Here is a 13,923-nt window from a genome sequence, read left to right on the forward strand (position 1 = left end):
GACGCCATCTGCTCACGTCGCATGCGCTGACGTCAATGCTGCGACCCCGGAGATTTCCCCGAGGGCAGGAGCCTGTTAGGTCTCCGCGGGCGGCGCGGCCGGCTGTCTTTAAGGCTTTGTGGGGACCGCTTTTTGGCTGTGGGTGGCTCGGTGTCTTGAGGGGGCTGCCGGGAGAAGGCTCGGACCTTCCGCCCACCCCCCACGGCCTTCGGATGGCGGTGGTGTCGGCGGGGCTGGTGTGCAGGAGGCAGGTACCAGGACCTCGGGGGCTGGCGGTGCGCAGATCGGCTCCACTTCCGGGCGAGCCTGGCCTCCGATTTGAGTCCGTGGTGTCTGGTGGGCGGGTGTCGTGCCCTGTGTGATCTCCCCTGGGTCACCCAGCCTTGGGCCCTCGGCCCCTTCCCTAAGATAAGCCTGCCCCGCCTACCCGCTATCTTTGTTTCAAAGAGCAAATGAAAAAGTGTTTTTGGAAGCGATCAAGTGCATCGTTGTTAAACGTAGTTCGCAATGTAAGTTAAGAAGCCGGTGGGTACGGGATGAAATAAAGTTTCTAGACTACTCACCTGTTTTTAAAATAGCCAGTAAGCAAGAGAATGTGTTGACATTCCTGCTATGACTAAATAGCAGCTTCGGCAGTTGTAAAATAAAAAGTATTTTAAATGTAATGTTCCCGTAACTTATGAAATCTGCTTACCAGATTTTGCATTCCACCCCACACCCCCCTGCAAGATTCAAGAAGTGTTTGGGCATCCAATAAATATAGTACAGTATTCTTTGTTGTGGACAATGCATTTGGTTTAGTTAAGGAAAATGAAAACCTTAAACAAGAATAGATTGTGCCTTAATTCTCTGTAGCAACCACTGGGAAACTCAAAGGTAGAAAAACATCCTAATTGTGTATCTACATGTGGTGAGGGTTGCAATAGGTCATAAAATGGCATTAAAAAAGAATTTAGTTCATTTTATAATCTTACTCCTTACTTTGAGGTCAGGTAATTTTGGAATATTATATATTGAGTAGATTGTCCTCAAGCGCAAAATTAACTGCTGTATGTATTTTTAAAATGCATTATTTTTTTTGTACATAGACTACAAATTTTTTGTAAAATTGCTTTAGTATAGTACATTCTATAGTGGAGCAGTTTGTTATTTATTTTCTGCAGAACGTAGCAGGAGAAATCCTTGTAAAGGGGCCTTGTAATTTTAGTGCGTGCTATGGAAAGTCTTCCTTATATTTAAACAATGTATGTATAAGGAAAACTTAACATTTTTAGAAATCATAGCATTTCCTAACCTTATAGGTCTAGGAATAAGTGGTCGGCAAACTGTGGTTGACTAATGAGTTTGCAGACCTCTAGATTATAGGTTATAGGTTGTAGGTTCATTTTGCTCTCTGTAGGAATATTTTATCAATGTTAACTAAATGACATGAATGAAAATGTATTTTGAATCAGTAGGGAAATCAGTTTGAATAAGTGTGGACAAATTTTTAAAGCTTGAATGATTAAAATAATGTTTGCTTTGAAATCTGAAATGAAGAGTTCAAAATAATCACCTTTATCTTCAGGAAAATACTAGCAATATTGAGGTGTATTTTGTTTTGTTTCTTAAATGGTCATCCCTAGCAGTTCTTTGATTAGTTTTAAATCTTTTTATTTAATCTGCATTGAGAAGCCCTCAGAACATTGAATTGATACAATGTTTTATTGAGTTGTAAAATGACATTTAAAGTCTAAATTTAAATGAAATTATTGGCAATTTAAATGTCAAATAGAATATGAAGAGCTTCTTAACAATTATAAAGTGACTTAATGTGACCTGAGTAAATTATTATACTAAATAATTAGCACAGTTTATATATATAGTGGACAAAAACTGAGTAGATTGTGGATTTTCTTTTTTCTATCAAAGGTTGATTTTGCTTCCTCTTAAATTCACTTCCTAAACACAGACTTTAATTGCATTAGTCTTTTCAAAGTCAATGTCCAGATTTTAGCACTTTAACATAATAAATTTTTAACAATACTGAAGAAAATATTAAACATGTGGTGCTTTAAATTTGGTCTTATTGGTTAATTTAATATATATACATATGTATACACAGTGAGTGGCCAGATTATTATGATCTCTGTACACATAATAATCTGGCCACTCAATGTATATTCTATATAATAAAAGGCTCATATGCAAATTGTCCCCTCAACCAGGAGTTTGACCAGCAGAAGCAGGCCAGCCAACTGCCCATGTCCCCTCTCGCTGGCCAGACTGACTGGACCCCACCATGCACAAATTCATGCACCGGGCTTCTAATATATATAATACAGACACACACTTAGTGGCCAAATTATTATGTGTTCAGAGATCATAAAAGAGAAAGATGCAAATTGACTGTACTTTCATGACCCCCACCAGCCAATCAGGAGTGAGTATGCACATTAACCCAATAAAGATGGCAGGTTAATTTGCATACGCAGGTGCCTAGTGGCCAGGGGCAGGGTGGGATGCTTACATTGTCACCATAGCAATGACATAGACATTCCAGACCACCCCAGCAGCTCTGGGCCTCTGGGCGGTGCTGCTAGAGTGAAGGTGGTGCCAGCAGCCAGAGGAAGGAAAGCCCATTCTTGCACAAATCTTCGTGCATCAGGCCTCGAATATATATGTATATGTTTACATTGTAGTCAGTTAAGAGATAATAATGCATTTCTACCTGTTTCATCCTCTTTAGTGTATACCACTCACCTCCTAAATTTTCTTTCAGCTCTGACCCAGCATTAAGATGATTGCATCAGATTTGTTTTCAATATCATTGTTCTCAGCGAAGTTACCATAAACAATTCATAACTTTAGAGATTCATTAATTGTATGTTTTTGATATAGTTATTTTTTGTGGGGAGTTATTTATAGAAGTTTCTCTCCTTTTCCCTCTACCAGGCTCCCTAAAATTCCCTGACCCTATAACACTTCTGCTACTAGTAACATTTAGATAAACTTCAGTGAAATGACTCTTCAGGAATTGGTGCATCAGGCTGCCTCCATATACTCCGATAAAATAGCTGTATGTTTTGATGAATGTAATGACCAGCCTCCAGTTTATTACACCTACAAGAATCTGATCAGTGCTGCTTCAGAATTATCAAATTTTCTGCTATTACACTGCGACTTTCAAGGAATTCGGGAAGTTGGTCTCTACTGCCATCCTGGGATAAACGTACCCTCTTGGATTTTAGGGTAATATGTTTTAGAACTAAAAATTTGATATCACTCTAACCTAATTCGTAATTCTTTAATACACAAGATATATTACAGATTATTGTTCTGTTTACTATTGGATTTTTCTGTATTGCTTGCTCAATTCTAGAGAGGCTAAAGGAATTCATATTTCCCCTAGGATTATTTTTAATTAATTCACCTGAGCTATTTAGAAGAGACTAGAAGTTTTCACTAATAGAACATTTAAATGTCTCCAAAATATAAGGCCTTCATTTGTCTGCCAAAGGAAAAATCATAAATTCTGTTGTTAGATAAAAGAAAACAAGTATTTTAAAATTAATGTGAATATATTTTTTCCTCTAAGACAAGCTTTAGGTATTCAAGTATTCAGTAAGTGAATGAATACATAATGGAGAGTTTTGGATAATACTCCATAAAAAATGATATATGGATTGAAGAAGATACTAATTCAAACAAATATTTTAAAATGTTCAATTATTTAAGACCTAGAATATTATTTTCATATAGTGATGATTTCTCTGTTAGGGTTCTGCAGTACTTAAAATCATGAAGAATTAGAGATGTTGATATCCTATAGTATGTATGTTAGCAGATTAATTATATAAATGCAAAACAAAAAAAGTTTTAAATTTTTTTATTCAGTCATTGACATAAATTGAGAATGTAGTATGTGCAAAGATCTAGTGTCTCCAAAGTATACTCCAAAGTGCTTTTAGGTAATACAACTAACTTATATTTGATTTGATTTTTGTAAGTATTACTACTTACAAATCTATTTCAAAGTTTTTTTCCCCCCTTTTAATTTATACTGGTTTTGATGAAATATGTCTTTTTAGTATGCAGATTAATAGACTCCGCATACTAATAAGTTGCATGGGGATATTTACCTTGTTTTATGTTACTCTACATTAGATTAAGAAATAGGAGTCTGATGCCTGTTTGGTATCATAGTAAGCCTGTTTTCTATAATACATGAGCTTTAAAAAAATCTTAGATTTATCTGAATTAGATAATCGGAATTTAATATGAGAATTTTTGATAAAGTTAATTATAAAGTATATAGAGAAATAGAAATGTTTAAAGATTATTTTCAGCATATTGATGCTGAATGTATACTTTGTTTCTTTAGAATTATCCAAGTCCCTGCTGCTTATGCTCCCATTGATCCAGATTCACCACCAGCACTATCAACTCATTTTATGAAAAAATGTAATCTAAAGTACATTCTTGTTGAAAAACAGCAAATTAATGTAAGTGTATATTGTTAAATGTTTTTTATGTGTTACATTTATCTTTCAATTGATAAAGGCCTTTCCTTTATCCCCTCTTGGTTTCTAAGTTTGCTAACTCTGTAGGATGTCTCAGCATTGTTGACATTTTGAGTTGGGTAATTGTTTTTCTGTGAGGAGTATCCTGTACATTATAGGATGTTTAGCAACATCCCTGGTCTCCAGCCACCAGATGACAGTAGCATCTTCCAATTCTGACAACCAAAATTGCCTCCTGATATTGCCAAATGTTTGCCGGCGCTCTGCCCTCTACCCTCCACACTCTGTTGAAAAACACTGCTCTATGGCATGAACATATCTTCTGGCTTTATTATCATGTATTTGAATTTCCTTTCTCTTTCCGAAGAGAAAATTTTATAATACTTGAAACTTTTATTTTTCCACTAGAGGCTTGATGCATGAAATTCATGCAAGAGTAGGCCTTCCTTCCCCCTACTGCCAGCACCAGCTTCCCTCCAGCACCCAGGCTCCCCTTTCAGAGGGAGACCACCGGTCTGTGGCCTGAGCCTCCCTCTGCGGTTGCAATTCATGGGGTGATGGCTGGGCCCCTGACCCATCGCATCGCATCTGCCTTGGCACCAGTGGGTGTCATAGCGAGGTCCTGGATGGTTGTTCTGTTGTTCAGCTGTTTGGTCAATTTGCGTATTAGGCTCTACAGACTGTGCTATTGCCACCTTCATTTGGATCAGGCTGGCATGAAATTCATGCACTTGGGGGTAGGGATAGGGATAGAGTGGGTAGAACCCCTCTACAGCATTGGTTCTCAACCTGTGGGTTGCTAGCAGGGTCACCTAAGACCATCGGAAAACAGAGATATTTACATTACCATTCATAACAGTTGCAAAATTACAGTTATGAAGTAGCAATGAAAATAATGTTATGGTTGGGGGTCACCACAACATGAGGAACTGTATTAAAGAGTCGAGGCATTAAAAAGGTTGAGAATCACTATTCTAGTCAGTTATGCTTAGCCTTCTCGGTTCCTATATTTGATTATCACACTTACCACATTGTACTGTAGTTGTGTTTTTTGTTTTGTTTTTTTGGTGTTAATCCTCACCCAAGGATATTTTTTCCATTGATTTTATGGAGAGAAGAAGAGAGAGAAACATTGATGTGAGAGAGACACACTGATTGGTTGTCTCCTGCATGTGCCCCAACCCGGCAGGGATCAAGCCTGCAATCAAGGTACGTGCCCTTGACTGGAATCAAACCCGGGACCCGTCAGTGCTGCAACCACTGAGTCAAACCAGTTAGGGCATGCGATTGTGTGTTTTTATATGTCTGTTTATTTTAAAGGTGAGTTTGAAAATAAGGACAGCACTTTACTCTTGGAAGTTTTTAATTTATTTATTTTTATCCCTGGATATATAGCAAGTTCTCAAAAAACACACACACAACAATTACAAAGCCATAATGAGCCCAGCTGGTGTGGCTCAGTAGTTGAGCCTCAACCTATGAACCAGGAGGTCACAGTTTTATTCCAGGTCAGGGCTCATGCCTGGCTTTCATACCTTGATCCCTGGTAGGAGTGTGCAGGAGGCAGCCCATCAGTGATTCTCTCTCATCATTGATGTTTCTCCCTCTTCCTCTCTAAAATCAATAAAAAAATATCTATACTAATAAAAGGGTAATATACTATTTGGGGTGGACGTCTTCCGGATGCCCATCCAGACATCCATCTGGACAAAGCCATAGCTGTTGTTAGGGCCTAGGGCTGGCACTGCGCGGGAGAGGGGGGCGGGTCCAGCGCCACAGGGGAGAGGCAGCCAGTCCAGCGCTGCAGCACCTTCTGCAGAGGTGGCGAACAGTGCCCGCGCCCCTTCCACAGCGGTGGCAAGGGACAGGCCATGGCGCAGCCTGGTCCCAATGCTGCCCCTTCCACAGAGGCAGCAGCGCAGGCCCAGTCAAGGCGCCATGCCTTTGCAGAGGCTGGACAGGGTGCAGCCTGCTGTGCCTCAACCTCCCACAGCCCCTCCCCCAGCTGGCCTGGCCCCAGATCGCCCCCCTATCAGTGGGCGGGGCCAGTGCTAAGAAGCGAGGGCCGAGGGCTGGCAGCTGCACTGGCCAGCAGTGGCAGCAGCAGCGGGTGATGGGGGCAGTGCCTTCCCCTGTTCAGCTCAGTTGCCTCCCACAGAGGAGGTCATCCCCTGAGAGCTCCTGGACTGTGAGAGGGGGTAGACTGGGCTAGGTACCCTCCCATGTGCACGAATTTTCGTGCACTGGGCTTCTAGTTTTAAAAATAAATAAATAAACTGCTATAATGAATGAATAAATGAATACTTTATATTACATCTATGCAAAAAATAATGTCTTTTTAACATTGGAAATTTTCTCCATTTAACAGAAATTCAAGTCTTCCTATGAAATATTATTGAACTATGATACACTTACAGTAGAACATAATGACTTAGTACTCTTCAGACTTTATTGGAAAAATGTTGAGGTGAACTTGATGGAAAATGATAGAAGAGAGAAATACGAAAAAGATAAAGTGGTAAACAGCACCAGTTCTGAGAAAAGCAATGAAGAAAAGCCAGAAGAGCATATGGATGTTAGGCTAAAGCATTGTCTAGCCTATGTTCTCCATACATCAGGCACCACGGGGATACCTAAGATTGTCAGAGTCCCTCATGCATGTATAGTGCCGAACATCCAACATTTTCGGTAAGTTCTGTGCTTGGAGTCCTTTTTCAGCATTTGCAACCCCCACATTATCAAGGGTCAACTATATAAGTTTTATGTGACACAGGACCCTTCATAAGGAATGAAGACCCAAAGAGATGGCAAAACTGCTTGCTTTTAGTATATTAGGTTGAGCAAAGAGTCAGTTGTGGAAAAGTGACTAAAAGATGTGGGGAGGCTAAGAAAAGATAAGAATTATTATTTTTTTTTTAATGATAGACACTTTTAAAAAATATATCTTTATTGATTTCAGAGAGGAAGGAAGAAGGAAAGAGAGATAGAAACAGCAATGATGAGAGAATCATTGATTGGCTGCCTCCTGCATGTCCCCCACTGGGGATCAAGCCCGAAACCTAGGCATGTGCCCTTGACCAGAATCGAACCTGGGACCCTTCAGTCTGCAAGCTGACACTCTATCTACTGAGCCAGATCAGCTAGGGCAAGAATTATTTTAACAAGGTCTGTTTGTATAGAATTTTCTGAGTCTCGTGTTCTAGTTCTTAATGATCAGAATGTTACTTTCCTTCTATAGGGAGGAAATCTTTAATTTGGGAATTTCAGCTCCTGCTTTTATGGGGGCAGGGAGTAAAGATCAGAGTGTTTGTATATACTGTTTTTCAAGGGCCTTTAACTCAAACCAGTCAATATGCCAGAGCAGCATATTTTGGGATGGCATGTTTTGAACTCCATCATTAAAAGTTAAAATTAGAAGGCATATGTACCTAATTTGGTAGGGAAAAGGGAGGGGGGAAGGCTTCTGTGGGAAGAACAAATAAGTTTCTTTATGAAAGACAAAGAGATAAGAAATTTTGTGATAATGTTAGTTTGTGCCGGTGAGAACAGTCTGCTGCTTCAGGGCCGTGAAACTCCCTGCAGAGAGAATATGGTAGGTTTACTCTTCTGTCCTTGCTGGAAGTGAAAGCCACCCTGAAGAATCTGTGACAGCCTCATTTCCCAGAAGCTGCTGTTAGTCTGATAAGGAATACTCTAAGAAGGCTTTTTTTTTCTTTCTTTTTTTTGTATCTGTTGAATCCAAGATGTCTTCAGCTTAAAATAATATTTATACCAATTCTGGGGTTCTGAGTGGATCCCCACAATACCATACTTGAAGATATTTTGAAGTTAAGGTAATCCCTGCTTTTAGATAGTGGGTTTTGTGTGTTCAAACTGAAGTATTGTAGTGCCATAGGCTCAACACAGACTGTCCATGCTCTATAATATTCTAACCACATACTAGTATATTCTATTATGCTCTTTGATCAGCTACTGAGAGAAAATTCCAAGTACTGTAGTGGGAAAAAGGGCATCAGAGGTCTCTATTAAGCATCAGTGAGTAAGTAGGAGAGAACAAGTCCAGATTCCTACCAGGCTTGATCCCCAGTCGAGGATGTGCAGGAGGGAGCTGATCAGTGCTTATCATCATTGATGTTTGTCTCTCTCCCTCTTCCTTTCTGAAATCAATAAAAATATATTCTTTTTTTTTTTTTTTTTTTTTTTTTTTAAGAAGAGTTCTACAATTAATAGCACCATATTGGTTAATGCAAATTAAAGAATGAAAATCTGGCCATCACCCAAAAACTTAATGGTCATAACTACTTTGTTAGGATATGTTTTTACTAAAGAAATATTAGACATTTCTCATAGTTATATTCTGCTTTGCCTTAGGGTACTTTTCGAGATCACACAAGAAGATATTTTATTTCTAGCTTCACCTCTGACATTTGATCCTTCAGTTGTGGAAATATTTGTTGCTCTATCAAGTGGTGCCTCTCTGCTTATTGTACCAACTTCTGTCAAAGTGCTCCCATCGAAATTAGCTGCTGTTCTCTTTTCCCGTCACAGAGTGACTATTTTGCAGGTACATTTTAGGAGCAAATGAAATATTTAGTCCTTCATGATTCAGTATTTTAAGTGTTTTAGAGAATACTTTGCATTCCTGCAATTCTTTACAATGGATTAATGGTAATCTAGTTAGATTATCAAAGGCTATCTCCTGATTATCTCACTTTTTTTGTTTGAGAATGTAAAAAAACAAATCAGTTAATTCTGGCTAGAAAATTATTTATTGTATATTTTATACATGCTGCTATAAGTAGAAGAACTTGGCTTTTACTCAGATCGTTGGGGATTATGCTGTCTTTCCTGTCTTAAAGTTTAAGTTTATTGTATTTCTCACTACTAATTTAAATATGTTAAAGTATAATTGAGTTAGACATTTTTGAAGATTTAAAAAATATATACCTGAAGGTATGTTACTGCTACACAAGCTTTAAGATAGTAATTACAAGTAGTTAGGTACTGGAGAGAAATAACAAAATTATATGCATATCATGCTAGACTAAAATTACCAGTTTTATATCAAGTATAATAAGACTCAAGAGGATTTCTGCCCAAAACACAAAATTTGATATTGATTTTTTTTTTTTTTGGCAATGTGTTTTCCATCCTAAAAAAGACCAAAAAAAAAAAAAAAAAAAAAAAAAAAAAAATATATATATATATATATATATATATATATATATACACATACACACACACACACACACACATACATATATATACATGTATATGTATATGAATTCATTCACAGAATGACTCACCAACAGATGAGAATTTATATCCGTTGATATATTGCTCTACTCATATATAATAATAAAAGCATAATATGCTAATTAGAGCAAATGTCCTTCTGGACAAAGATGGGGCTGCGAGGGAAGCCCGGATCCCGGGTGCCAGAGGGAAGCTGGTGCCAGCAGCCGGGGGAAGGAAGGCCTGCTCTTGCACGAATTTCGTGCATCTGGCCTCTAGTTTCATTTATATATCTCTCTGTGTGTGACATTTCATTACAGCAGCCTGAACAGACTAAGTAAGACAAAAAGGAATGAACTATTGATACACACCACATAGGATAATCACAAAATATTTATGTTGCATGAAAGAAGCCAGGTCAAATCAGAATACATGTTGTATGTTTACATTTTTATATAATTCTACAAAATTCTAAATGATCATTAATGACAGAAAATATATCAGCAGTTAATCTGGGGAAGGGTTCTAGTTGAAGGGAGGAATTATAATGGTTCATAGATAATTTTAGGATATATGTTAAGATAAACATAGGTATATGTTTATTATTTGGATTGTGATGATTTCACAGATATATCTGTATATTTATATCTCACAATTTATATTGTATACTTTAAATATGTACAATTTATCATATGTCAGTTATACCTCAATAAAACTGTTTTTAAAAAGTTCATGTTGTTATTCATAGGCATTTTTTTTACCCATTTTATATACTTTTGCATAGAGATAATGGAAAAAGGAATGTAAATTGATTTTATAGATTTTTGTGATTTTTATCTATAAACCTTTTTGTCCAAACTATGAAATATAACTAGTATTTTCCTTCAAGTTTTTGGCTAAAGCAAAATTTATATCCACTTTAAAAAGATAATGCTTCCTCAGGAGTTTTCCAGCTTTGATTTGCCATATAATAAACATAGGCTTAATTTCCATGTGGGCTTCCAATGTTAAGCTTTGAACTGATCATTGCATTATTTTTTTTTTTTTTAAGATGCGAAGGGAAGAAATCATTATTTTTATGTATCTACAGGCAACACCGACATTGCTTAGAAGATTTGGATCTCAGCTTATCAAGTCGACTGTTTTATCAGCCAGTACTTCTCTTCGAGTATTAGCCCTTGGTGGCGAAGCTTTTCCGTCACTGACTGTTCTCAAAGGCTGGAGAGAAGTAGGCAATAGAACACAAATATTTAATATTTATGGTATCACAGAGGTATCAAGTTGGGCGACTTTTTACAGGATTCCAGAGGAGATTCTTAACTCTACTTTGAAGTAAGTGTTTTAATTACTAAACAGGGTAGAAAGAAACTGTTTTTCCAGTATCTTAATGCTAATAGTGTTTTGATAGGCACTGGGATATTAATTTTAGAACACTATGTTATCTAAAATTTTAAGCTGGGAGTCCAGAACCTTTCTTATTATAATTGGTGCTATAGATCCTGCTAGAACTTTTTGTGACTAAACAGCAAGAAATAACAGATCTAACCTTTTCCTCTTTGCAGTCCTTGAACTAGAGCATCATAAAAACTTTTTGTTTCTCTACTTGATACTATGTGATTTAAGTACATTAGAAAATATTCTATTTAAATGAAAACTTTTAAATCTGGTTTGGGTTGTGTTTTCACAGATGTGAATTGCCTATTCAACTGGGATTTCCACTGCTTGGAACAGTGGTTGAAGTCAGAGATACCAGTGGTTTCAGAATTGAAGAAGGCACTGGCCAAGTATTTTTAGGTTGTTTTATATTTATTGATAGGAATGATTTTCTTTTTCAAGAAAAAAAACATCTGTGTTACTTTTATTTCCCCAAGTTTTTCTTATGTTGAGTATCCTTTTCAGTGATGATAATTTTAAATCTCAGTCTCATCTCATAGTGGTGAAACATTTAATAAGTTACCATAATTATTTCAGATAACAGTGTCTAAGGGAAGATATAAGAGTAACTTAGAAACTGTTACTTGGACCTTTATATTTGTAGCTAAAATTCTATTTAATCAGAGTTGTTAGACTTTTTAAAGTCACATCTATGATTTTAGAAACAAATTTTTTTTTGTAATTTTACTTGTGGTTATTATCTCTAATTTTATAGTATTTAAAAGTGAGCCCCCTTTTCTTATAAATATTAAAAATTTGAGTAACTGAACTTTTGGGGATATCATTGAGTTGATGGTTTTAATATATTTTCCATGCACTTTTTTATTATTACATTGACGTTTATATCTGTGGAGGTGGCAGAAACAGAGTATGTTTTCTGGATGGCGAAGTGACAGTACCCCTTGGCACAATGCGAGCCACAGGTGACTTTGTGACTGTGAAAGATGGAGAGTTATTCTTCTTGGGACGAAAGGACAGTCAGATCAAACGTCACGGCAAACGTCTTAACATTGAACTTGTGCAACAGGTAGAATTATTTAAATATTAAGTATCTACTAATATATACAGATATTAGAGGCAGTCACCAATAATTATCTATGCCAGGATTTTCTATCACTATCATTTAAGCCTAAGATTTTTGTAAAAGTGATGAATTACAATAAGGTATGAATAATTCAGCATGTCCTTTATTGCCAGCATGAAGTGACAAACTGGATTTTGTTAACTGAATATTAATTGGCTTATTTTGTTATAAAAGCTATTATTATTATTTTTAAAATATATTTTATTGATTTTTTTACAGAGAGGAAAGGAGAGGGATAGAGAGCTAGAAACATTGATGAGAGAGAAACATTGACCAGCTGCCTCCTGCACGTACCCTACCGGGGATGTGCCCGCAACCAATGTACATGCCCTTGACCGGAATTGAACCTGGGACCCTTCAGTCTGCAGACCGACGCTTTATCCACTGAGCCAAACCGGTTTTGGCAAAGCTATTATTATTATTTTTTTAATTAATTAATTAAGTTTTTAATTAAATTATTATCTGTGTACATATTTTAACATTGCCCTCCTCCCATATACACCCTCCCTCCCCAGAGTTTTGTGTCCACTGGTTGTACTTATAAGAGATCAACCGAAGGACTTGTATACATGCATATAAGTACAACCAAAGCTATTATTTTTGAAAAATTTTTTTAAGAACCCTGTGTTTTGATAATAGTAATAGCAAAATAAAAATAAAAATCTCTAGTGTATTTCACAATTTAATTTGACTGTTGATTTCAGGCATGATAAGTTTGAGCATATAGGAAGTTTGTTTTTGAATGTCCTCATTGGGACTTAAGAACACAAATAGTGGAGTGTGGTTGCCAGAGGGAATGGGGTGGAGGGAGAAGGAGGTCCTAATATAAGGTGACAGGGAGATTTGACTTTGGGTGGTGGGCACACGGTGCAGTATACAGATCTTGTAACATAGAAACCCACACCTGAAACCAACTATATGTTGACCAATGTTCCCCAGTCAATTTAATAAATGAAATAAAATAACAATGTCCTCATTGGAAAATTGGGATAATCTCTCTCATAGGTTGCTGAAGGACTTCAACAAGTGGAGTCATGTGCAGTTATATGGTATAACCAGGAAAAATTAATTCTGTTCGTGGTGTCAAAAAATGAGTTAGTAAAGAATTACATCTTTAAAGAACTAGAGACACATCTTCCAAGCCACGCAATCCCAGATGAGCTTGTGCTGATTGATTCTCTACCATTCACATCTCATGGTAAAATAATTTAAAGCAGATATGGTTTAGTGCCAAAAGATACTAATTGTTTTCATAAGTATTTAAAGGCCATGTAAATCCTTTTTATAAGTAATAGAATATAATGTGGTAAACACTCAGTTAAATGCTTTGTATAATTAACTCATTTTATTTCCAGAAAATCTTGTGAGGAGGTATTATTTGCAGATGTGGAAAGTAAGGCTTAAAGAGAACAAGTAATTTTCACATTGCTGGTTACTGGTAGAATTGAAGTTGCGTTTAGAATTGCTTAACTTTAAAACATTTGCTCTTGATTACCATATTATATTGCCTTCCCAATTTTATCTTTATGTAGTATTTACTTCAAAATGGAATAATTGTTTGATTAATAGTGCCCTTTCTTTAACTCTTTAAATGAGGGACATTAATCTTATTTCTTATCTGTGTATTCATTACCCATTACATTCTGGTTAGCACGGTACTACTTTCTT

The 13,923-nt window shown here is 36.8% G+C and overlaps 1 protein-coding gene across 9 annotated transcripts in view; it reads left to right on the forward strand.

Annotated features, from left to right (window-relative positions):
• The window catches only part of AASDH (aminoadipate-semialdehyde dehydrogenase), a 27,250-nt gene continuing 13,327 nt past the window's right edge, over positions 1–13,923 (forward strand). The window contains exons 1-9 of one of the 9 annotated variants that reach the window (XM_084899206.1): positions 1–509; positions 2,935–3,231; positions 4,364–4,484; positions 6,871–7,190; positions 8,874–9,066; positions 10,828–11,069; positions 11,425–11,531; positions 12,026–12,198; positions 13,261–13,453. In XM_084899206.1, coding sequence (XP_084755332.1) covers positions 3,002–3,231; positions 4,364–4,484; positions 6,871–7,190; positions 8,874–9,066; positions 10,828–11,069; positions 11,425–11,531; positions 12,026–12,198; positions 13,261–13,453 — 1,579 coding nt within the window. In that variant the 5' untranslated portion in view covers positions 1–509; positions 2,935–3,001. Of the gene's footprint in view, positions 510–2,934; positions 3,232–4,363; positions 4,485–6,870; positions 7,191–8,873; positions 9,067–10,827; positions 11,070–11,424; positions 11,532–12,025; positions 12,199–13,260; positions 13,454–13,923 lie in introns of those variants that run through there. The other 8 variants (XR_014796350.1, XR_014796351.1, XR_014796352.1 and 5 more) reach the window with 8 other exon arrangements.

Source organism: Pipistrellus hanaki (assembly GCF_964339955.1).
Source record: "Pipistrellus hanaki genome assembly, chromosome: 1".
Taxonomy (NCBI): domain Eukaryota; kingdom Metazoa; phylum Chordata; class Mammalia; order Chiroptera; family Vespertilionidae; genus Pipistrellus; species Pipistrellus hanaki.